Source organism: Taurulus bubalis, assembly GCF_910589615.1.
Source record: "Taurulus bubalis genome assembly, chromosome: 2".
NCBI lineage: Eukaryota > Metazoa > Chordata > Actinopteri > Perciformes > Cottidae > Taurulus > Taurulus bubalis.
The window spans coordinates 29764705-29787762 of NC_136590.1; the positions used below are offsets into that span (position 1 = coordinate 29764705).

General features: G+C 39.0%; 2 protein-coding genes across 2 annotated transcripts; one reads left to right on the top strand and one right to left on the bottom strand.

Moving 5' to 3' along the window:
• Positions 1 to 298: 298 nt before the first annotated feature.
• On the bottom strand, positions 299 to 6251 carry zcchc10 (zinc finger, CCHC domain containing 10). The gene is made up of 4 exons (XM_079238095.1): positions 6184 to 6251; positions 4671 to 4832; positions 2892 to 2933; positions 299 to 1243 (listed from the first exon to the last, which is right to left on the bottom strand). The coding sequence occupies exons 1-4, from the start codon at positions 6222 to 6224 to the stop codon at positions 1009 to 1011; spliced, it is 480 nt and encodes a 159-aa protein (XP_079094221.1). The 5' UTR covers positions 6225 to 6251; the 3' UTR covers positions 299 to 1008.
• Positions 6252 to 9157: 2906 nt separating this feature from the next.
• On the top strand, positions 9158 to 22346 carry hspa4a (heat shock protein 4a). Its single transcript, XM_079235746.1, has 19 exons — positions 9158 to 9383; positions 11326 to 11383; positions 11492 to 11632; positions 12780 to 12902; positions 13758 to 13857; positions 14611 to 14744; positions 15250 to 15494; positions 15819 to 15895; positions 16606 to 16757; positions 17110 to 17216; positions 17611 to 17744; positions 18322 to 18503; positions 18891 to 18974; positions 19248 to 19400; positions 19945 to 20070; positions 20207 to 20314; positions 20612 to 20731; positions 20898 to 21059; positions 21369 to 22346. The coding sequence occupies exons 1-19, from the start codon at positions 9277 to 9279 to the stop codon at positions 21567 to 21569; spliced, it is 2514 nt and encodes an 837-aa protein (XP_079091872.1). The 5' UTR covers positions 9158 to 9276; the 3' UTR covers positions 21570 to 22346.
• Positions 22347 to 23058: the final 712 nt, after the last annotated feature.

Genomic DNA, 23058 nt, shown 5'->3' on the forward strand with positions numbered 1-23058 from the left:
TTAATTTTTCTCACAACCATTAACTTTGTGGTGCTTAATTTATGCCATCAACTTCAGTCTTTTGAGCCTTAATATTCAACAACTCATTTGTACATAGTACACTGATTAGATTATTCTATTTTGGATACTTATGATCCGATTTCTTCAATAGAATAAATCAATAGACTCTTTCTAAAAAAAGCCAGCCCATTAGAAATGTATTTAAAAGTTACTTAAACTGCTCGTATGTATTCTGATGATTTTGTGGTCTGCCACACCCAAATTCATCATCATTCAGGGTCTTGTAGTCAGATTGTATTGCAAATACAATTTTATTTTAATATTAACATAGGAAATAGCATAATTTCTACCAACATATACAGAAAGTGAGATGCTGTTTATTTTTTTTAATATCCTTTTTGTAAATAAGTCATTTTTTTACCATTTCATTCTCAAATGCATATGTAAATTAATTCTCTCTTTAGCTAAATAAAACCTATTAGAATGGAAAATTACAAGAGCCTTAAAAACAAAACAGAAGCCAAGTTTATTTTACAGTGAAACAAACTGCAATTTTATAGCAAACAGAACCTCCAATTTCAAACTAATGTAAAATTTAACAAACTTGTATGCCTTGTCTTTTAATAGGTCTCACAGGTCTTTTGAGTAGCAGTCATGTTGTTGCATTATTTGACTAAAAATATTCTTCAATACAAAAATCACAAATTCAACATGAATAGTTTCTTCAGATAATTAAAATGCATATCCTCAGTAGACCTACAAACTTGAGAAAATATCGCATTAATAAAAGTAACAGGGAAAAATGTGTTTTGAAAACAGAACATGACACATTGATCAACCCAAAATAATATCTTCTCTCTAGTTTCCATTTTCGCTCAAATGTTCAGAGCAGCCCTAAAGGTGTCCTGTACAATCAGATCCAACAATGAATTACAGGGAGAGAAAAACAGCTAAAATCTACTTAAGGTAACAAACAACAAGAACACCCACTAAATGCAACATATTTATTCATTTCTTCTTTTTCTTCTTCTTTGGAGGTCCTTGATCTGAAGCGCTGTTGCTTCCCGAGTCTGAGCTGTCTGAGGACGAAGAGGAGGAGGAAGATGAGGAAGTGCTGTCATCGTCGCTGTCACTGCTGCCGTCGCTGTCATCTGAAGAGGAGCTAGAGGAGTCGCTGCTGTCTGACGATGAGTCACTTGAGGAGCTGTCTGAATCACTGCTGCTGTCGCTACCGTCTTTAGCCCTGAGAGAAAATGGCAGAACGTGAAGGTACATATAGGGATTCATGTCTATGACGTAACAAGTGCCAATCTGGAAGGTTTTAGTTTAGTTCTGCTACTTAAACTGAGAAAACAGGTGTAACCTGGGGAAAATACCTGCACAAGTTCTATACATGTTGTTTTTTGGATGCTGTATAAACCAGTGTTTTACCCATCAGGGCTTCCTCCCCCTTTTTTGTCTTTTATGAGGGAGGGGGGGCGACACCTTTAGTGCTAAGCAGTCATTGATGCGATGTCTCACACATCGGTTCCCCAGAGCCACCAGCCTCTGATATCTCCTGACTGATTGTATCGGCCCCTCCCACCAACAGACGATCATGGCCTGCCACTCCAAAACAAATAAAGCAATTACAAATGACACAGCACCACCATTATTTATGATGGAGCCAAACTGTCTGTCGAGTTGCTAAAGCCCACTGCTAAATTACACACTGTAATACCTGTTTGATGACATTTTTTAAGTTAAGTGCCACATGTCAACGTTCCACCTGTGATGACGCATGTTAGTGGTCTGGGGGAGGGATGGGCACGTTGATAGCACACATGACCGGAATTAGTTGAAAAGACCGGCAAACACAAGTGTAGTTAATAACATTAATTGCTGCAAAGCACAGCAATAAATGCTGGACCTAAGCCGTTGTTTACAGTGTTAGTTCCGCCTGTGCTCTCCCTGCTACGAGTCAAATGTGTGCTGTGTAAAAGGTCTACAACACTGATTCATTTGGGAATAATAAAGAAACAATAGGGCTTAAGTGTGTCAAAGTACAGGCCTTTTTCCAGAAGTAGTAAAAACAAAAAACAGATCAATTGAAACAAATACTAAAATGAATAGTCAAAATGTCTGCTGTAAAAAGAGAATTTATAAATAGCAAAACACATGAACAAAAAACAAAGTAAAGTTAAAGATAACCAAGAAAATGTTAAACGTATAATTAAATTGATTAAGATCGACACATTACCCTTTTTGTACAAACACCTTGCTGCGAGAAGAAGGCATTGAAAGTGGTGGATTAGAAAATAGCAGAATTGTTTTACTGCTGGTCAAGAAGATAGCTGCTTCAACAATTCTGAACAAACTGGTGGCTCATCATGGTCAGTCTCCACTAGAGGGAGCCGTGGTGTCACTCTTCAGTTAACAATGTTCAGATAGAAGTCTACAGTTTGGACTTGAATCCGGAGTTGAAGAGTAACATTGCAACGGTCTTCGACTCGTCGACCTTCCATAAACACCCCTTGATCACGATGCCATGATGACGTCCCCTCTGAGGTAGAATTTAACACCAAGTCAAACTTAAATTCTCACATGGGACCTTCTCGACCCTCTTGTTAACTTGTGTGAATGACCCAAACTCTCAAGGAGCCTTTCGGGTGAATGGTGCAACATCTCCAAGACTAAAACATTCATTGAGTTGCTTCCAAACTAATTCCTATTGCTGGTTTTATAACTCCTTTTCGTGTCTTAATGTGTTTGTTTAGTGTTTTAGTTTTGTAACACTTTGTATGACAATACAGTAACAATTTACTCACTAATAAACACATTTACAAAAAAGAGGCTATATTTAAACATATATTGTGTGGAGCCAAAGTATACATAATATACAGCTTACTTACTTCTTTTTAGTTTTCTTCTCATTAGGGCCTTCACTTCCTGGTCTGTAAAAAGAATAAAATCAACAACCTTAGAGACATATTATTATATTGTCGGTATTTACAAGTGATAAAGTACAAATATGTGTTGCAGGACCTGTTGAGAAAAAAAGGTTTCTGGTGTAGAGTGATCAGGTTTGTCTAAAGTGCCATATCTGATCATGAAAAGAAAACATTTAGAAATGAGAAGATACTCTGAGGCTATATTCATCATTTTGTCCTCTAGATGGCGATACAAATCCATTATCATTGTGCTGACAGGTCACTTTTTGTCCAGTGACAGAATTCACAGTATGTTCGAGATGGGCGAATGATAACGAAGCTTGTTTCTTATACATTGTGTCGGAGCTAGTGTCATATCAGGAATACCACATGGCCGAAGCTTTAAACATCACCCCTGCTTCAGAAAGTTTTGGCTATGATGAGAAGAGAATACTTGAGAAATATGGTGATGTACACAATAAATACATTATCATAGTATGATAACATTTCCAGATATCACTAGGGCTGCAACAACGAATCGATCAAATCGCTAAAAATCGATTATCAAAAGAGTTGGCAACGATTTTCATTATCGATTCGTTGTGTCGCGTGATTATTACGCCAGGCAATAAGTCGCGGAGAAGAAGAAAAAGAGAGCAGAGCAGAGCTACTGGCCTGCCAGCGTTTCTGAGATTGAAGTAAGACACGGAGAAAAGCTGAGGTCGTGATCTTCGCAAAAATAAAATATCTTTGATGTGACCTTGGCCAATCAGCGTTAAGATGTCTCCAGCATCTTCATTTCCCTCAAACTTGTTTTTAATGGAAGCTAGTCGGCTTGCCGTCACGTTAGATAACTTGTTTGGGTTGTGTATTGGCGTTAAAGTTACTTTATGTTCCGTTACAGTTCAGTCTTGCCTGAAAAAAAACGTAACGTGATGAAACATGCCGTAACCCCCCGGTCTCAAAGTAGAATGAATCAAATCACGTGTATCATGTGTATGTTTTTAGTGTTAGTCCATTTTAATTAAACATTTTTAATTAACAGCTCAGGGATGTTCAAGGAGCAACCTGTTTGTGCACTTTCTGAAGATGTTTTGCACTGTGAATTTGCACCGTCACTTCTGTTTTTGAATAAAGGGTTGGAAATTAATGCTTTTGTTTTTTTATCTGATTCATCGAAAAAATAATCAACCGATTATTAAAATAATCGTTAGTTGCAGCCCTACATATCACCAAGTAATAATGCTATAAAATAAGATCATTTAAGGCTGTGTGTAGAACACCAAAGCTTCAACTCATTTAAAAAAAGGCACAAATTCAGAAAGAAAGCCTCAAAGATTCACACAGCTTCACGACAGTCTTAACCTATCGTGTGCTTTTTGCTACAACACTGACTCCATCTAAGCTACAGATGAATTGTTTAGTGTGGGCCAGAAAACGCTGTTTTTTTTTGTGTTGCTGCTCCACGGTACAGTGTTTTACAAGACGACATCTCAACTCAATCTGACATCCTCGATGTTCCTCTGATGAGTCAAATTTCCTAACTGACTGAGGCAAAGCAAGAAAATTATTTTAGTCTGATCGCCAACCTCATTCCAGAAAGTTCAGCGGACCTCAAAAACTACCATCAAAAGCCAGAAACTGTAGACCTTAAAAGTAAACTCCACTTATTATCTGTAGACTGCTTGTTATCCGAAGTTGCAGCATTAGTGGCAATAGAATCAGCCTGACTTGTGGTGCACTGTGGTGGAGACGCCTTACCCAGTAATGCTGAGGGGTTTGTTTTCATTCTCCTTGAGTTTCTTTTTCATCTCAACTGTTCTTGACGGTCTGTGCACATATTTACGCTTCCCTGTGCATTCGTAGGTCCAGTGTCCAACCTCCAAACACTTCTGGCAACGCACATTTTGTTTGTTGGCCTCCCTGTATGTCATAACAAAACAAAAACACATCAGGATAGACGCCACATTTACTTGTTGTCAGTCGAGTGTTCTTTATTTGTCCAGAAATACGTTGTGAAACTGTTGGAAGGTTAAATTATATCAATGTTTCTAAAGTCTGTATGTTCACATCTTCTGGATTATGTACATGTTTCCCCAACCAGTCTTGACAGCTAAACAACAGAGAACATGGTCTGTCAATAAATTCCTAAACCTATAATAATGCTGTCTGATCTCCCATCTCTGTGGCTAAGATTGAGTATCTAAAACTACTCTGTAAAACCAGTCATGGTTAAAGTTTTGGAAACAACAGAAAAAAAGAGTTGCAAACTGAAATGTTGAGTAAAATCAAATTCACCACCCCAACGTCCACTAACTTGTCCTGTCATTTTCCACCTACTGGGAAAGATGAATCTAAACTGTGCACTGTTTTAGAGTGGTATGCAATTTTACAGATTTTCTTCTCTTTTTGCCTTAAAATATACATAATCTGAGCCATTGTGACCTGGCTACAAAATGTAATCAAATAAAATGAATGAATGAACTTCTATTGTAAAAGCAGTCGAATCAACTCAGAAGTTTTAGTCAGCAGGATTTTCCAGAGTAGAAATAATCATTCAATATCCAAATGAAGGCAAGAGCTAGGATGCGTCTTCAGAATTATGGAAATGATGCAGATTATCATCTGGTGATGATGAATCTCTTCGGATAGATTAAAAATATATATTGTTGGATGAGAAAGTCATACATTTCAGAACTCACTAACATTATTTCAAATTAACATTATCTAAAGTTACATGTCAAGCTCTTCTTCCAGCACGGGAATGTTATGAGCATCACGCATGTGGCTTACCTGACCATAACTGATATTATAAAAGTATATATGTTAGAAACAAGATAATCCTGATTACATCCATTATCAGATGTTCCACATTACACGAAACATAACTAACGCTAGGTTAATTCAACGGACTGGGAAAACACACGGTGAACGACAGATAACGTTACCTGACATATCCAACAATATATCCCGAATAAACAGAACTCATCCCGGTTATTAGTTTATCGAAACATATCAGTAACGAGTTCAAAGAAATAAGAAGAAAAAAAGTTTGAGCACAGAAAACCGTCAGACGGTTGAATAAAGACGATGTATTTGGTAAGAAAGACCGTGGCGCATTTGTGCTCCAGTAAGCCCTGCAGGGATCGTGTTTTACCTCCTGTATCTCACACGAAGCTCGGCGAGCTCAATGTCACTGGCCTTTAAAAGAGAACAACGTTCACACAACGACAAAAAAATATGCATTTTAACCGCTTATCTGGAGTATACTCACGCTTGCCTCCTGGCTATTATCCTGTGCATGGGAGTCGCCATGTTGCAGTTTACTTTTTTCTTCTTCGTTGGTATCATGAAGTACCCATTTCCGGTGTTCTGTCGAAATCTGTTTCCCCTCCTGTAAAATGATAGCGCCCCTTTCGGTAGTTAGGATATGGTTGATCGGTTCGGGACAGTTTAGGGATCAGGATTGTTGGGTGGGGGAAGAGCCGTGTGAAGTTTTACGGGGGATTAAGTGCTGGACTATTCCTTGGCTCGGCACAGTGACCTCATGGAGCTGCCTTGGACAGATTCAGGCGAGCCATAAGGCTCCCATTAACTGAAAGTGGTTTCGCTCTTCTCCACTAACTAGCAACAACATTAGGATGATTACTACTGTTTTTTTTAAGTAACAGGGAAAGGTTTGCAAAACCCAGGGAGTTGAGACTCAGTGTGCAGGGTGAGGGAGTTGTCTCCTTTGAATACTCCTGTGATTATTGTGCTGAACGAGAGAGACAGGGAGAGAGGGAGAAAAAGACAGAGGAAAAAGGCGTTGATATCCACAGGATTGGTTTGTATAGTTTGATTTCATATAATACAGTAGTACACTAGTTTTCATATTCCCCAATTGGTCCTGTATGATACATGTTTCAAAATTGCTGGCTTATTGTAAATTTACCTTGTGTTTTCCATCTCTTATAGGTCCTCCAACTTCCCTCTCCCATATCCATTGATCAAAAATCAGCTGTAACCTACAACATATTCACAAGGCCAAAAAATAACTCAACTCGTTATGTTTTTGTTTAATGTTTAGTAGTTTCACATATTCACTCTAAATCCATATCAACAGATGTATCACACATCTCTCTCTCTCTCTCTCTCTCTCTCTCTCTCTCTCTCTCTCTCTCTCTCTCTCTATATATATATCTCTCTCTATATCTCTCTTATTGTTGTGTAATGTTAACCTTATTATAATAGCTCGTACTCCAAAATGGATATGCTCATTCACCACCTACACCCACAACTCTGAAATCACATGCCTCAATCTAAGATTTAACTAATAATACATGTTTAATCCCAATATGTAGCTCCCCCATCCTGCAAATATTCCCGTCTAGAAGTCTTTCCCCTCTTATCACAAGTTTTATTAAATGCTATTAAGAGAATGGAACATTTTATAGGCTGTTGTGCTTAGTTACCGTAATGTGTTGCTAACTTTATCTGGTATTCTCCATTATCTTAATTTGTTATCTGTTAACATTCTATAAATCTATAATTTAGTTGGGGGGAAACTACAAACATGCTTTAATGCACATTTCAATTTTAATCAGTTGTGCTGATAATATAAAACATACTTTGAACGGCTTAGCTTTTACCAGTGCATCGGCATTCGGCATCATAAATCCCACTGCTCCTATGGCTACTCTTTATGGCCCTGTATTGCATTCAAGCACCATGATTGGCCAGGGGTCCATGCTCACTAAGGTACTGGTACATAAAAACACATTAAAAAACAGAGGAATGCCAGGAAAGAATATTTCATCTAACATTTCATTCTGTTGTAGAAGCTGTTTTGACAAAAATGAGTAAATACATTATTTGATATTGACCTATCATCTCGTAATTCAGGAGCCTGGAAGAGATTCAAATCAGGGAGTAAAAAATATAAAATAATGTTCACAATATACATAACATGTTATGATGTTTTCAATGTAACATGATGTATACCATTTCAAGCCCTTTCAGGCTTTCCCACTCGAAACCATTTAAGACCTAACGCCAGTAAGTAAACACATATATCAATGGGTAAACATTATTTACCACAAAACCAGCGGCCTTATTGCGTGCAGTGTTCTCCATTGGCAATGATAGTCTACTCTATGTATTTTATTAACATCTCTTGGTTCATCCAGGCCCAAAAAAAAAGAATTTTTAGAAGTCCCATCACTGCATTTTTATATTTATATTTATTTTTAAGATTTTAATTTGACACAGTCAAACGGTGAGGGCTTCAGCACATGTAATAATTAAAAAAAATAGAAACACCTGTACAATGTACATAATATAGTGCAGCAGATTCAGTTTTGATGAGGTACAATATAGTTTTTGTCCCTATTGGATCTTATTTATTTATTGTCATTACAATGTAAACAATACAAATCTAACAAGGAATTCACAAAACGTTTTTAACTAAATCAAAAGCAAGCATTTGGTTATCTGTGGCACCAACACATATTCACTTTTTGTCAGAGTTGCATGTACATATAACCGTCTCTCATTTATATTTCATGGGTTCTTCAAACAGTATTTTAATCCCACCAATAAAACATGTAAGTATTGTTTTTGTGATTAACAAAAATAATTAACAAGTAAGCTACTCAAATGTTGTATATCCTTGACATTTAGGTTTATTAAATATAAAGATCAAATGTACAAGTTAGAATAAACCCTTTGCACACAATACTATCATCCTTTTACAAAATGTTAAATTACATTTAAAATTCATTTATTTCATTAACCTTTCTTATATTTTGTCCAAGTTGGATTGCATTTGTAAAAACAAAGTGTGTAATGTTGGTTGCGGATTGTTTACTCAAAGATTTAAACTGTGTGGTGGGTTTGTAAAATATGATTTAATTTCAACACCCGCATGCAGAACAGTCTATTTTTGTTTGCCCACCATCAAAGGCATCATCAAAACAATCAGTCGTTGATTTATTTCAGCAGTTTGCATTCACAGTAAAGCTCGTGCCCTGAAATTATCTCTGAACGGGCAGGAATCACAGGATATTTCCCCCTACATTTCGAATATTAGAGAACCGTCTTCCACATGGCCATAGAAACGTCTAGAGATATCTAGAACAACGTAAATCTCGCGATAACTCTGGTCGAGAAGTCAGTTCAACCACCTTGCTGCTGTACTGTGTATATATTATATGCTGCAGAGACACCGGTAATAGCCAGCCGTGTGGATTATGACTGGAAGTAGCTACACCTAACGCAGAGCAGCACGCTACTTCACCTGGCTTTTACCTCACTTTTAAAGCGGCACTATTTGTGTCAGTCCAACTGTAGATAACGTTATAGCTAGAAGACGATCTTATCGCTGAAGATGTCAGTGGTGGGATTTGACTTGGGCTTTCAAAGCTGCTATGTAGCTGTAGCCCGAGCCGGAGGGATCGAGACAGTCGCTAATGAATATAGCGACAGATGCACGCCGTAAGTATCTAAATACAGGTATTATTTATTGGAGTTATGAGTGGATAGAAGAGAGAACGGGTGGGTATTTTCTAACGGTTATTTAGGTTAAGTGGATAATGTTACACGCGAATGCAGCTTTAACCTAACCTACTTAATAGCTGCCGTTAGCTTCACTTGCATCTGTACGGCTAAGATATACTTTTAGAATGATTATGTTAATTGAACGTTTGTAAATGTTTTCAACGTGGAACTGTCTAAAATGAACGCCAGCTAGCTTAATCCTCCGCGTACATAGCCCGTGCTCCTATCCACCATGGATCCCCCGCGAGCTAGCGGCTAGTTAGCTAAGCGTACAGTTGCAGTACCGTTACTGCATGGTTTGAAAACGGTTTGTCGTAGCCCGGCGAACACGAGCGGGCGGTGCTCCCACCCGCTCTAATCACCGTTGTTCATGTCTCAAAGGCAAAAGTCCCGACCAACCGGTGTGCGCCGTGTGGTAAATCGTGCATCTCGCGTTGTGTTCTCAACGATGACGTCAGCTTCCCAAGGCTTGTTAGAATCTTCTAGCAAGTTGTCTTGCACAAAAGATGTATACCTACTGTTTGTATTGCATACAAAATAAGCCCTTTTTAAAAGAGTGTTGTCATTAAGCTTTTTGTTTTTAAATCGTCTAAGTTCATCTCATTTGGCTGACATGGTACACTTTGTTCTTACAATGTTACATTTCTTTATATGATCATCATTTATTTCAAGAGGACCTTTAGCGTCATTTGCACGGTGTTTCTATGTCTGCGTAAGGTGTTAAGGAGACTATGTTCATGAGTTGTAGAATATGACCGCTATAACGCATCTAGTAGACCGTATCCTCTATTTAAACCCCCCCTGGGGTGTTGTGGTGTTTCATCAGCGTTAGTTTCATTGATTTGAGTTAGTCTTGAGGTTTTGATGGGAGATATTCAAATCCACGAAACCCATTCAGGCCGTTAATTATCAAATATGACCCTGATTGTTTCCGAATAGTAATTAATAAACACAAATTTGTGTAGGGTGATTTATTGAATTTGAGGAAAAAAATAAACATAAATAACGTTATGTTTTGAATATGTTTTATTACATTTTAGACACATACCCTGTGCCAAATTGTACTTAAAGTATTGTATTTATATACTTTTTCAGTACATACCATATCTCATATTAAATCTAGCTAAAACTGTCAGGAAAATGGGGTGCTCTTTAGACTAATGATGCACTTGATTGCAATCATAGAAAGTATTTCATATTGAAAACAACATTTAAGCCATTGAAGATATATGTATTTATTTAAAAATGAACAACATGTTCTTCCCTCCCTATTTTTTTCCCTTTGCATCAATAGAAATGAGCAAAAAACAGCACACCATAATACTTACTCAATACAAGATGTATCTGAAGAGCCAGACTCCTTTGTGTGTGCCCAGCGAATGTAGCTCTGACATCTGTGATCGGAGTGACGATGATGGGCATGTTGAGACCACCACCCTGCTGGGAAATGAGTGGACTGACCACATCACTTCAGACTGTTTATACAGTACTGTGAGAGATGGATTGTACCAAGCCTACATGCAGCCACAATCATGGTTTTATTAAAGCTTTCTTTGAAAGAATAGTATGCTCTGTCTTGGGTGTATGGACGATTTTACTTTTACATTAGCTACTGTTTTTAAGCAAATGTATTAAGAAAGGTCATACTACCCATTAAATTGCGCTTTAAAAAAAAAAGCAAGAACAAAACAAATGGCAAGTGTTGCTGCTGCAGATATGGGGTTGGGCTCAGAAATGTCATGTCATGTAGAGGCATAACTTAACTGGCAAGTGAATCTGTTTTGACTTGGGTGTATTCACAAATAGGTGGCCAATACAAACCGCTTGCTTGTCGAAGCGTGTATCTTGTAGCGTAACATTTTTATTTGTTGTCCTCCAGCTCAGTTGTATCATTTGGGCCACGAAATCGATCAGTAGGAGCAGCTGCAAAGAGCCAGGTAAGATCAGTTCAGTTGCCCCGTTGAAGTCTTTGGTGTTCCTTGTAATTAAATGCAAAGAACTTGTAACTTTTAATTCTTTTATTTTCTTTCTCCGATCATGTCCAGGTGGTGACCAACTGTCAGAACACAGTGCAGGTCTTCAAGCGATTCCATAGCAGGGCATTTTCAGACCCTTATGTCCAGGCAGCCAAGTCTAACTTGGTGTACGACCTGGCAAAGATGCCATCAGGAGCCACCGGTATAAAAGTAAGATTAAGAACATCACGGTGTCTCTGCTGTATTCAATATAACATACATAACCACCACTAGTGGGAGAAAAGGATGCAATTAGTTATAACAAAATATCAAAGTAATATATGGGTTAGCGCATTCAACAACCGGGAGCTGTATTCATCAGTGGTACTGTATCCTGAACTAGGTCCAAATAAAAAGGGACAGATGTAAGAAATTTAACAGACAGAAATCATAACGGCTCATTCCTGACTTTATTGCTTACCCCTCTCTTACCAGATGTTTTGTAAAGCATGATGTTTAAGGGCGGCTGTAGCTCAGGGGGATGAGTGGTCGTCCCATAACCACAAGGTAGCCGGCTCAATCCCCAGTCCCTCATAGTTTACATGTCGAAGTGTCCCTGAGCAAGATGCCCAACCCCTAGCGCCCCTCAGGGCAGCCCACTGCTCCTTAACCAAAGATGGGTCAAATGTAGAGAAGAATTTCCCCAAGGGGATTATTAATAAAGGATAATTTCTTCTTTCTTTTCCAAAAAGTAACTTAACATATTGCGCTTTCTTCGAAATCAAAATTGTTCTATTTTGGCTTTCCCCATCTATCCAGTCCTCTATGCTCGTATCCTTAAAACAGTTTCCCTTACCTCTGTGTTACGCTGTTTATATATTTCGTTGGCATTTTGTCTCTTATAACATTATTCTGTGCTAAGAAGTTATCATTGTGTCTGTGAACCTTTCAATTTGATGATTGCATAAATATGAAGTTAGCTAACCCAATGGTGCCATCAGATTAAATGTATAAGGTCTTGCAAACTACACATAAGACAAGCACACTGAAAACACAAAGCCCGGCATGTTTTTGTGTCCCTGTGGAGATAATTAATGTGAATTCTCAGAAGAAATGACAAATCAGAGGAGATTGCAACAACCTGTTGTTGCCTGCAAAATCAGTCCTTTTGTATTATGAGTTCTCAGATTGCATAGTAACACATTATACACACATACGTTCTTAGGGTCTTGTGTGGCCTGTTTTTATGAGCTTTCAATCTGTTAAGATGAAACTGGTGGCCTTTTTTCATTATTACTTATAGCTATATTTACAGTTATAACTCATTAAAACAATTATCTTCAAGAGTAATCATCTTCCACATTTTCCTCCAATCTAGGTAATGTACATGGAGGAGGAGAGAGTGTTCAGCATCGAGCAGGTCACTGGCATGCTGCTGACCAAACTGAAGGAGACTGCTGAAAGTGCACTGAAGAAACCAGTTGCAGACTGTGTCATCTCGGTAAACCTTTGCGCAGCGATTTCTCAGCTTTAGCAAGGTGTATGAAAATCTATAAAACTTCTGAAATAGACTTGTCAGTACGGTGCATTAATTTTCTTGTGAAAATCTTCTTCTCAATGTCCAATTGGATGTTCTTTGGCTTTTTTTTTGTGCCAACACATCTTATCTAATTGGCTTTAAATGTCTAATGGGTGTTAATTTACTTGTTGGATCACTCCACATTGCTTATTTAAAGATGTGGCAATGGACTGACGAGGTTTTTAAAAGACATGTGACTCACTTTACTTACTGCACTTTATGCTTTGAAAGCTGTCTCCCAAGGTGTATAAATGTGACATTTTGAGCTCTAAGCACTTCACCAGATGTCTTGTCTGAACGCTTGATTTCCTGTCTTGCACCTTGTTGGTGTATAGCGGGCTGTGTTTCTCGCTGTGCTCCGTATACAAATTCAGCAAACAGCATCTGTTATGTAATGTTACAGATCTCTCACAGGGAGGCTGTTACTTCCACTGGTCCTAAATCTACAGTTTGCATCAGCCCTAGAGATGGATAAGATGTTGTTATTATTACTGTGGCCAATAGCTAATTTTAGACCGTTTCTACAAGGAGATGTTTTGGCACCCGGAGTGACCAACACTGCAACGGTCTCCAGATGATGACGATTTATTCATCAATAGTGTTCAAAGTGATCATTCTCACAGAAGGAATAAAGGATATGTTTGAACTTTGTTGACATATCTGGCACATTATCAATGCCTTACAGTAATACCATGTGTATACATTTTTTTATATATTTTTTTTTATTAGAAGTGGTTTCAGTCAAATCCCTCATCTGCATTGTTTTTCCCATCCCAGGTCCCGAGCTATTTCACTGACTCAGATAGGAGGTCTGTCATGGAATCGGCACAGATCGCAGGCCTCAACTGTCTGCGACTAATGAATGAGACCACTGCAGGTATATTGAAGCACACTATTCTCTCTGCTGGAGAAGCATCATCTCAATCATTGCTACCAGTCATCGTGGTTTCAGACAATTATAATTTTGTACCGTGAAATTACAGTAGATGCTATTTTGTGTGAGATACGTATGTTGATTAAGAAAAGTATGTGAAAGTATAGGGTTGTCCATTTCTAGCTAAGTATATGGCCAAAGTCATTGCTGAGTAAAGGTACCCTGGTTTGAGCCATGTCATAGTTCTAAAACTATGTAAATATGTCACAATATTAGTCCCCTAGATGTATGTGTTTGTATGTATGTATGTATGTATGTATGTATGTGATTGTGATGGGGGGGGTTAAGTGTCTTGCTCAGGGACACTTCGACATGTAAACTATGGGAGGACTGGGGATCGAACCGGCTATATATAGATATCCTTCGTATCGAAAAGGAGTCAGCTGAGGTGGTTCGGGCATCTAATCAGGATGCCTCCCGTTAGAGGTTTTCCAGGCACGTCCAACTGGAGGCCCCCGGTAACACTAATATTGTGACATGTATAAATACAGAATAAATAATAGCATATATTCATAAACGTACTGAAACTTTTTTTTTGTGACTTTCCTATCATATGCAGTGAAACAAATGCACGTCAGAAAGCTGAGCCTACATTTTATTTGTATGTATTTGCATTCTGGTTGTTTTCTATAGGTCAGCTGTAGTTAGCATAGTTGTGTGCACAAACTAACACCAGATTATGCCTGTTTGTTGCAGTGACTCTGGCGTACGGCATTTACAAGCAGGACCTGCCAGCCCCAGAGGAGAAGCCCAGGATAGTAGTGTTTGTGGATGTGGGCCACTCAGGTTACCAGGTTTCAGTTTGTGCCTTCAACAAGGGAAAGCTCAAGGTGAGTAATGAATAATTTGTTCCCATTTTGAAAAGCAATACTAGGAAAAGATTTTCAGGGGTGGTTGTGATGATGCAGCCCTATGCTCTTGCCAGATTTTGCCAAAAGGTTGGTCATTTCTTTTCTCATGTGGGCATAGATGAAGCAGGATGGTAAGCAGTGCTACCTCACAGTGCTTTTTAATAATTTGTTAATGGGAATTTTGCTTTAGTGTAGAGAAAGATGAAACGTATTAGTTGGAAACATTCTTTCAGCAGAAAAGGAAATTTAACCCAGTCAATTTTATAGATTTAAGAAAAACACACTTTATCTTCATCGCAATTTACTCAATCGATAAAACATTTTAGATACCGTCATACCTAATGAAGGTTGTTTCATTGAAATATATGTATTCAAAAGATGGGTAACAAACACTACTTAAAAGTCTATCCTCACATGCAGCCATCCTAGACATACAGCTATGCAGTGATATATGATATTCATCCAATGCCTTGTCCACCGTCAGATCCTGGCCACAGCGTTTGATTCAGAGCTTGGTGGGAAGGCCTTTGACGACATCCTGGTCCAGCACTTTTGCGAGGAGTTTGGGAAAAAGTACAAGCTGGACGTGAAGTCCAAGCCCCGGGCGCTGGTCCGACTGCACCAAGAGTGTGAGAAACTCAAGAAGCTGATGAGCGCCAACTCCTCCGACCTGCCTCTCAACATCGAGTGCTTCATGAATGACATTGACGTTTCCGGTAAACTTAACAGGTGAGATGCAACTTTACTCTAGTAATTAAGAGGACAAAATCTGTTATTGAATAGGATTAACAAAAATCATCAATGAGGGCTTGATAAACGCTATAATTTATGGCGTTTGTGCCGTCGATGCCAGTGAAAATAAAGCAACTTGTCTGCTCTGTTTATTGATTATGTGGAGCCTTTACAGTCTCTGAGTTAACTTTTTTTTGTGTCTGAATATTATAGAGAGCTGCTATAGATGAGCAAAAAAAAGAAGTGTTGCTATAATTAGAAGTGACTCGTAGCACTCGGTGTGTGCTAATCTATTAATAATATTTGACCATGTGTCCCCAGAGGTCAATTTGAGGAGATGTGTGCGGCGCCGCTGGCCAAAGTAGAGGGTCCCCTGCGCAGCGTCATGGAACAAGCCAGTGAGTGTATCTGACTTTATAAGCAACTGGACTATCCCCGTCAGCACGTGCACCCTCGCATAGAGTGCTGCCTTCCGCCCAGACACTGCCTACTTTTAATCATTCCTTGCTGTCTCTCTGTCTCTGCTTGCTCTTGCTCGTCTATTCCGATTTGTCATATGGCAAATAAATAAGTAATGGATAATACATAGTGAACCGGTCATTATTGTGAAATCGACCTCGACAGGGTGGTCTTAAATCCCCATCTGTTCAACAATGATTGGCTTGCTGTACATTATCACTCTTATTACATGGCTGCTTCAAAATAAATCCTGAATTTTACACAACATTTTGTTAAAGGTATTTAATTGCTTTAGCTAAAAAGAATAGTCCTCTCGCTGTGTATAGAAATCATAACTACGTCCGTAGCAACTGTTTGTTTTTCATAGTGAGAAAGAAATAACCGAACTGTTGAATGTCGTGATTGACCAGGAAGTATTCAACAAAGCCTTAGAATAATAAAAATCTATACTTTGGTGTGCCAGAGTAGTTGTATTAAGTGTTGTTGAGTAATGTGCTTTCACCAAAAGATATAACTTTGAAGAAAATGTATCCGTAAACTTTCTGCAAACACACATTTCTTTCTACGCTTTGTCACAGTGTTTTGATCAGAGTATTGGATAATGAAGCTGCAATTCTGTGTACATTTAACAAGCTTCCTGTTAATCCAGAGCTGAAAAGGGAAGATATCTATGCAGTGGAGATTGTGGGCGCTGCCTCCAGAATCCCATCAATCAAAGAGCGAATCAGCAAATTCTTTGGCAAAGAGCTGAGCACCACCCTGAACGCAGACGAGGCCGTGGCCAGAGGCTGTGCGCTGCAGGTACAGCTCACCTGTCACGCCCAACACTTTGCATACTTAAGTGCTGACAACTGTGAAAGTAGCGTGCGAGAAATATGATATGCATGTGCACATGCATAATGTTTAGGTGACTCAATTTATTCGTTGTTAATGCAGGATTTGGTCAATTGTTTTTGCCATTTATATGTATATTATTTAGTAAAAAATACCAGGCATGATGGTATCAACTTCACAAATGTATTTAAAATCAAGTTTTTCGTTTTCTCTTTGAAATTGAATGTTTGGGTCGGATACTTAATTTCTTGTTGTTGGTCAGAAAAAGAAAGCGCAAAAGGCCAAAGTTTGACCGTTCTTATTTTCCTCTCTTCCCCAGTGTGCTATCTTGTCACCAGCATTCAAAGTCCGAGAGTTCTCCATTACAGATGTTGTCCCCTACTCCATCTCTCTAAAATGGAATTCAGCCGCAGAGGAGGGACTGAGGTATGATCTCTGTCCCCTGAGTACATCAAATACGGAGTTGTTTTACTCACTGTGTGAATAGGAGAGTCAATCACACCTGTTACTTTGGACATCACACGTTACAAGATTCTGCAAAGCTAATACCCTACTTCAGTGTTGATATTATTGGACTTTATTGATTTTAGAATGCCTTAAAATTAGTTTACGGTTTTCCTCTATTATGGCTTTTGTTTCATGTCATAGTACTCACTGATAGTCTCACAGCTGAAAGTACTCTATAGTAATGATCAAATTGTTGTATTTATGTTTGGGTCTTTTTGAAATTTCTCTCAGTTTCATTCACATTTTGCACTGTGAAATATTTGCTGAGATGGTTTACATTTGTTTTCTCATTAATCGCTGCTGTTTTTTGCAGTGATTGTGAGGTCTTCCAAAAGAACCATGCAGCTCCCTTTTCCAAAGTTTTGACCTTCTTCCGGAAAGAGCCCTTCACCCTTGACGGTTACTACAACAACCCCAAGGAGCTGCCCTACCCCAACATCACTATAGGTACTGCAAGTTCAACTTCAGAAGAACATAAGTGCTTGTAATTAAAAAGCGGTTCTAACTTAAAAAGGTGTTTCTTAATTCCAAAGTGTACCGGTTATCAGTAACTTGGAGACACTATATTTACTTTGAGTTTTTTTTTTATTTGTTTGCGGCTATTTTTGAGTGGTGAGCGTGTATCCATTAATCAACCATCTCTATCTAGCCAGTCACAAGATGTTTGACATCATGCTGACTGCTTAAACATGTGGTTTCATCTAAATAGTTTAATTTCCTGGAAACTATAAATATGCAATACATTTTCCTGTGACTCAACTAAAGCTCAGCTTATACTTTCACAAGGCAACGTGGTGCAGACATCCACAGCTGAAAAAATGTATTGGTCATCTTTGTAAAAATCCAAATGGATCCATCAGCAAACAGTTTGTGACTGTCATGTCTGATAAGCTCAGAGCGTGCACGCAGCTAGCGTGTGGAGCTTGTGGAGCCTTTGTGCTCGCCGTGAAAGCCACAGAAACGCATTGATATTAAAATGGCTTCTCTCCTATTCTAAACTGTTGCAACTTTCTCCACCCTATAGGCCAGTTCCTGATCCACAACGTGGTTCCCCAGGCGTCTGGGGAGAGTTCTAAAGTAAAGGTGAAAGTTCGGGTCAACGTTCACGGCATGTTCAGCGTATCGAGCGCCTCGCTCATAGAGGTCTTGAAAATAGCTGAGGGGGAAGAGCCGATAGAGACGGACCAGCCAGTAAAAGAAGAGGAGGTGTGTACTTCTTGTATTTGCACTGAGTGGAAGGTGTGTGTGTTTGTCTTTGTTTCACCTCAGAGATCCCCTTCACATAGTCAGTCTGGCCACGCCTTGGTCTTTGAAGTCAGGAAAGTCATCACAATGGAATTTAGATGTCTTGCCTTAACACGTGTGTGTGTGTGTGTGTGTGTGTGTGTGTGTGTGTGTGTGTGTGTGTGTGTGTGTGTGTGTGTGTGTGTGTGTGTGTGTGTGTGTGTGTGTGTGTGTGTGTGTGTGTGTGTGTGTCACACTGCTGACACTCTTTGAAATGGTCTGAACCCACAATTTGGATTAAACCAGTCGCAAAATGCAATTTCGTATCTTTAATACAATTGCTGTGGTATATTTTTAATTTTGCGTTAGAACAAAATGCACGTGGACCAGGAGGATCATAAACTCCAGGATGGAGACAACGGAGACAACAAATCAGAGGCCGAGGAGATGGAGGTAAACTTGTGCTTGGCTTTAAGGCTATCACCATTATGCTAATACATTTTCGATACTATATATGGCAGAATCGCACTGCCTTTTTTTACTTCCTTTTTTCCCTATTTCCGTGCTAAGAACGAAGGAAAGGAGGAAGTAAACAAGAAAGGAATAAAGCATGGAGAAAGGGAAACCGCTGAAACACATCTTCAATATTTAACATAGCCTATAGGTATGTCATAGTTGACCGTTTTTATTTGCACAGATTAAAATGATTTTCATCTCCTTTTTCAGACAACAGAAGACGCCAAGCAGGCGAAGAAGAACGACCAGCCGCCTCAGGCAAAGAAGCCCAAGGTGAAGACGAAGACAGTGGAGCTGCCCGTAGAGAACCATTTGCATGGGCAGCTCTCAGATGACGTCCTAAATATGTTTGTGGAGAATGAGGTAATGTTCTAAAAATCACCATGAATGTCTTGCATATACTCACAGTATTTGTCTAAGTCATGTGCTGGTGAAACTCACTGGTCCAGCTTCATTTGATTTTTTTTTTTTTTTTTTTTTTTTTTTTATAAAGAGAAAAGGCTGCTGGTCACTTTTTATAATTTATGTTCACGATATAATAGCTGTGCTTTATCTGAAGACGGTAACAACATAATACTCTAATATGTATTTTCACATTGTTATTTAAGATTCATCACGGGTGGATTAATTTTTTTACCCACCATAGAGCTTTTTAACTTTCCTACTTATATACTTCACATGCTTACATTTAGATGCCACAACATGTAACATTTCACCAAGGGTTTGATTGTTGTTATTAAATTGTATTATGCGGAATCAAATATGATAAAGTTACATTCAAATTAGATTATTTAGATGTCGGCATCCAGCAAATATAATGTAATATGTATTGTCCATTTGGTCCATCCTCAAGTGTTTTATTTGTGTGCACTTCCGCTGACGCCTACCTACCTTGTGGTTTTTCCAGGGGAAGATGATCATGCAGGATAAGCTTGAGAAGGAGAGGAATGACGCAAAAAATAACGTGGAAGAGTATGTGTACGACATGAGGGACAAACTGCACGGGGTCCTGGAGAAGTTTGTGAATGAGGCTGTGAGTACACTTGAGACTCATGTCAGCAGACATTAATCTTCACAGAAATGCAGATATACTACATGTACTTCAAGTTTTGTTCTGTGGTTGTTTTTGCACTTTGTAAATTTCATCCTGCTTCTTGTATGACATGTAGGATCGTGACACGTTCTCCATAAAGCTGGAGGACACAGAAAACTGGCTGTATGAAGATGGAGAGGACCAACAGAAACAAGTTTACATTGACAGACTGACTGAACTAAAGGTAACCAGACAGGCGGTGTGGAACTGGACAGATGTTTCTAAGGAAAATAGTAATACTCTCATTCAAAAGTGAACTCAAACATTTTAAGAAGATGGTTGACTGTACAGTAACTTGATCAGGCCCCCCCGCTTGTTAAGATGACTGGTTTACAATATTGATATATCAACCGTATTCTGTGATTGTAATAGAAAGCTGATATTCATAGTTGTAGATTATTGTTTTATTTTGTCATGATAAATAAGCCTAGTTGCTTTTATATTTTGTCTTCTGACTAAACATGGTGTTCTTTTTCTGCAGACAATGGGCCAGCCAATTTATGAGAGATTCATGGAAGCGGAGCAGAGACCAAAAGCATTCGAGGAGCTTGGCAGACTGATCCAGATGTACATGAAGATCATTGAAGCCTACAAGGCAAAGGTAACCTGACACAGAGCATGTTTGTTGACTAACCAAAGGCTTGTTTAGTTTGATTCAGTTGGTGTTATATTATACATTTTAATCACAGTTATTGTGGTTCTATGTGAGATTATTTATGAACAATCCCCAGACAGATGTTATAATTTATCTGTACTTCTCCCAACAGGATGAGCTGTACGACCATCTGGATGAACTAGAAGTGACTCGGGTGGAAAAGGAGGTGAAGGACGCCATGATCTGGCTGAACGGCAAGATGAACCAGCAGAATAACCAGGATCTCACTCTGGAACCAGTGGTCAAAGTTGGAGAGATCCAGGCCAAGATAAAGGTACTGAGTGTGCATTCAAGGCACACTCTCTCACTCTCACACACACACACACACACACACACACACACACACACACACACACACACACACACACACACACACACACACACACACACACACACACACACACACACACACACAATTAGTGGAGGTTGTACAAATGTGAAGGTAGCTTACTACCAGAGGCTTCACCAAATACACTCCTTGTAGATTAGTGATTGGTTGTAGAAATCAATTTAATTTAGTAAAAAAAGAAACTGATCAAGTGAGCAAAACATTGCTTTATTTAACCCTTCTTTCTTCTTACAGGAGCTTTATTCAGCCTGTAACCCTGTGGTATCCAAACCCAAGCCCAAGGTGGAGCCTCCCAAGGAGGAGAAGACGGAGAACGGGCCGGTCAACGAGCAGGAGGGAACAGAGAGCCAGCCCGGCGACTCGGACAAAGCCACGTCCGCGGGCATGGAACAAGGGGCGGCGGAGAGCAAGCTTCCCGAGATGGACATTGACTAACTGTTGCAGCTGCGACCTACGTTTCACCCTGTTTGTCCTGTTACTCGCCACCAACTGTCGTTCTTCTGAGGTTTTCATTGACAACACAGAAAACACAGACAGCATCTAAAATCAATATTATTCATTCGCCAGCCTCATCGGCATGTCATTTCTCTTTTTCTTTGATGAATACAAAGATATTGCATACTATTAATATTGAATAGACTACTTTATGACATGAAAGTTGTTGGTGTCGGGTGGGAACTGCTTTCTCCGTGTTGCTTTTATGGCCAATATTGTTAAAGATTGTTTTGTTCAGCATCTCCTTAGCACATCTACGCTAAGAATGTCAGATTTTAAGAACTGTAAGCAAAGTGGCTGCGCAGAAGAAAACTAGTAATACACAGGATTCTTGATAATGTAAAATATTGCAGTATGTCTAAATACGGTATAGGTACACAGGCATGTGTAAAAGAACATGGATTGTTCCAAGTTGTACTTGACTTCAAATAATTGTAACTGCTGGTTTATGATGTATTTAGTTTAACGTTAAGGAAGGCGTTTTATTGAGTTAACTTGTATTGTATGTATGTTGAATCTAGGTACTATAAGTTACTGTCATGCAGTATTTCATTGTTTGGCTTCTCATTCAAAAGCAATGGTCTGTTGGTTCTCTGGTAGCCTTGTAGTGTTTCTTTTCTTTTCTACTTAACAGTGTGAACGTTGGTCCAACAATTCACCTCCTGGGTTCTGATGTTGTTGCTGCATCACCAAAAAAAAGCAAAAATAAATCTTGAACAAAAAAGGAATAGACATTTGCTGCTATTAGTGGACACCGCACAACACCCTGTGACCTTCAAATGCCTTTCATTGGTAATCCCTAAAGTTGTTTTTTTTTGTGTGCAAAAGATCTCTTGCTTACGGAAGCGCATTGCATTCACTGGATAAAAAAAAATAGACCCCTTTTCTCAGAATTACGACATCCTGATCTCGTAATTACGACATCCTGACCTGATTACGAAAGGTGCCATACTGGCCACTGTATGGCATGTATGTGTACAGGCGTCTTCTTAGACGGTTCCGTTGCCTTAGCTACTCCTTGGGGATCTAGGATTTTTAACAGGTGCCGCACAGTTATTTGAGTCACTGTAGCATCCCCGGCAGAATTATAGTCTGGAGTCTTTAAGTGACGGTTCGTAAAGGTGTATTGTAGTCACCGTAAGAACTATGAAGAAAAACGGAAATAGCAGTTGGTTAGCTTAAGCTCTGACACAGACAAAAAACGTAACAATCTAAAACAATATTTTCTCAAAAAATGAACTTGAACAGGTGCAAACCTTGTGCCCATATCAGCCAGGTGCTAAACTAATACATCCGTAACCTTTTTATCACTGTTTTCCGTTATGATGGCAACTTTTCCTTTCTGCCCGTTTCTTACTTCAACTTCTGTTTTTTGTACCTTCAAAATAAGAGCGCAACCGGAAATGCACCGACTGCAGTAACAAAACGG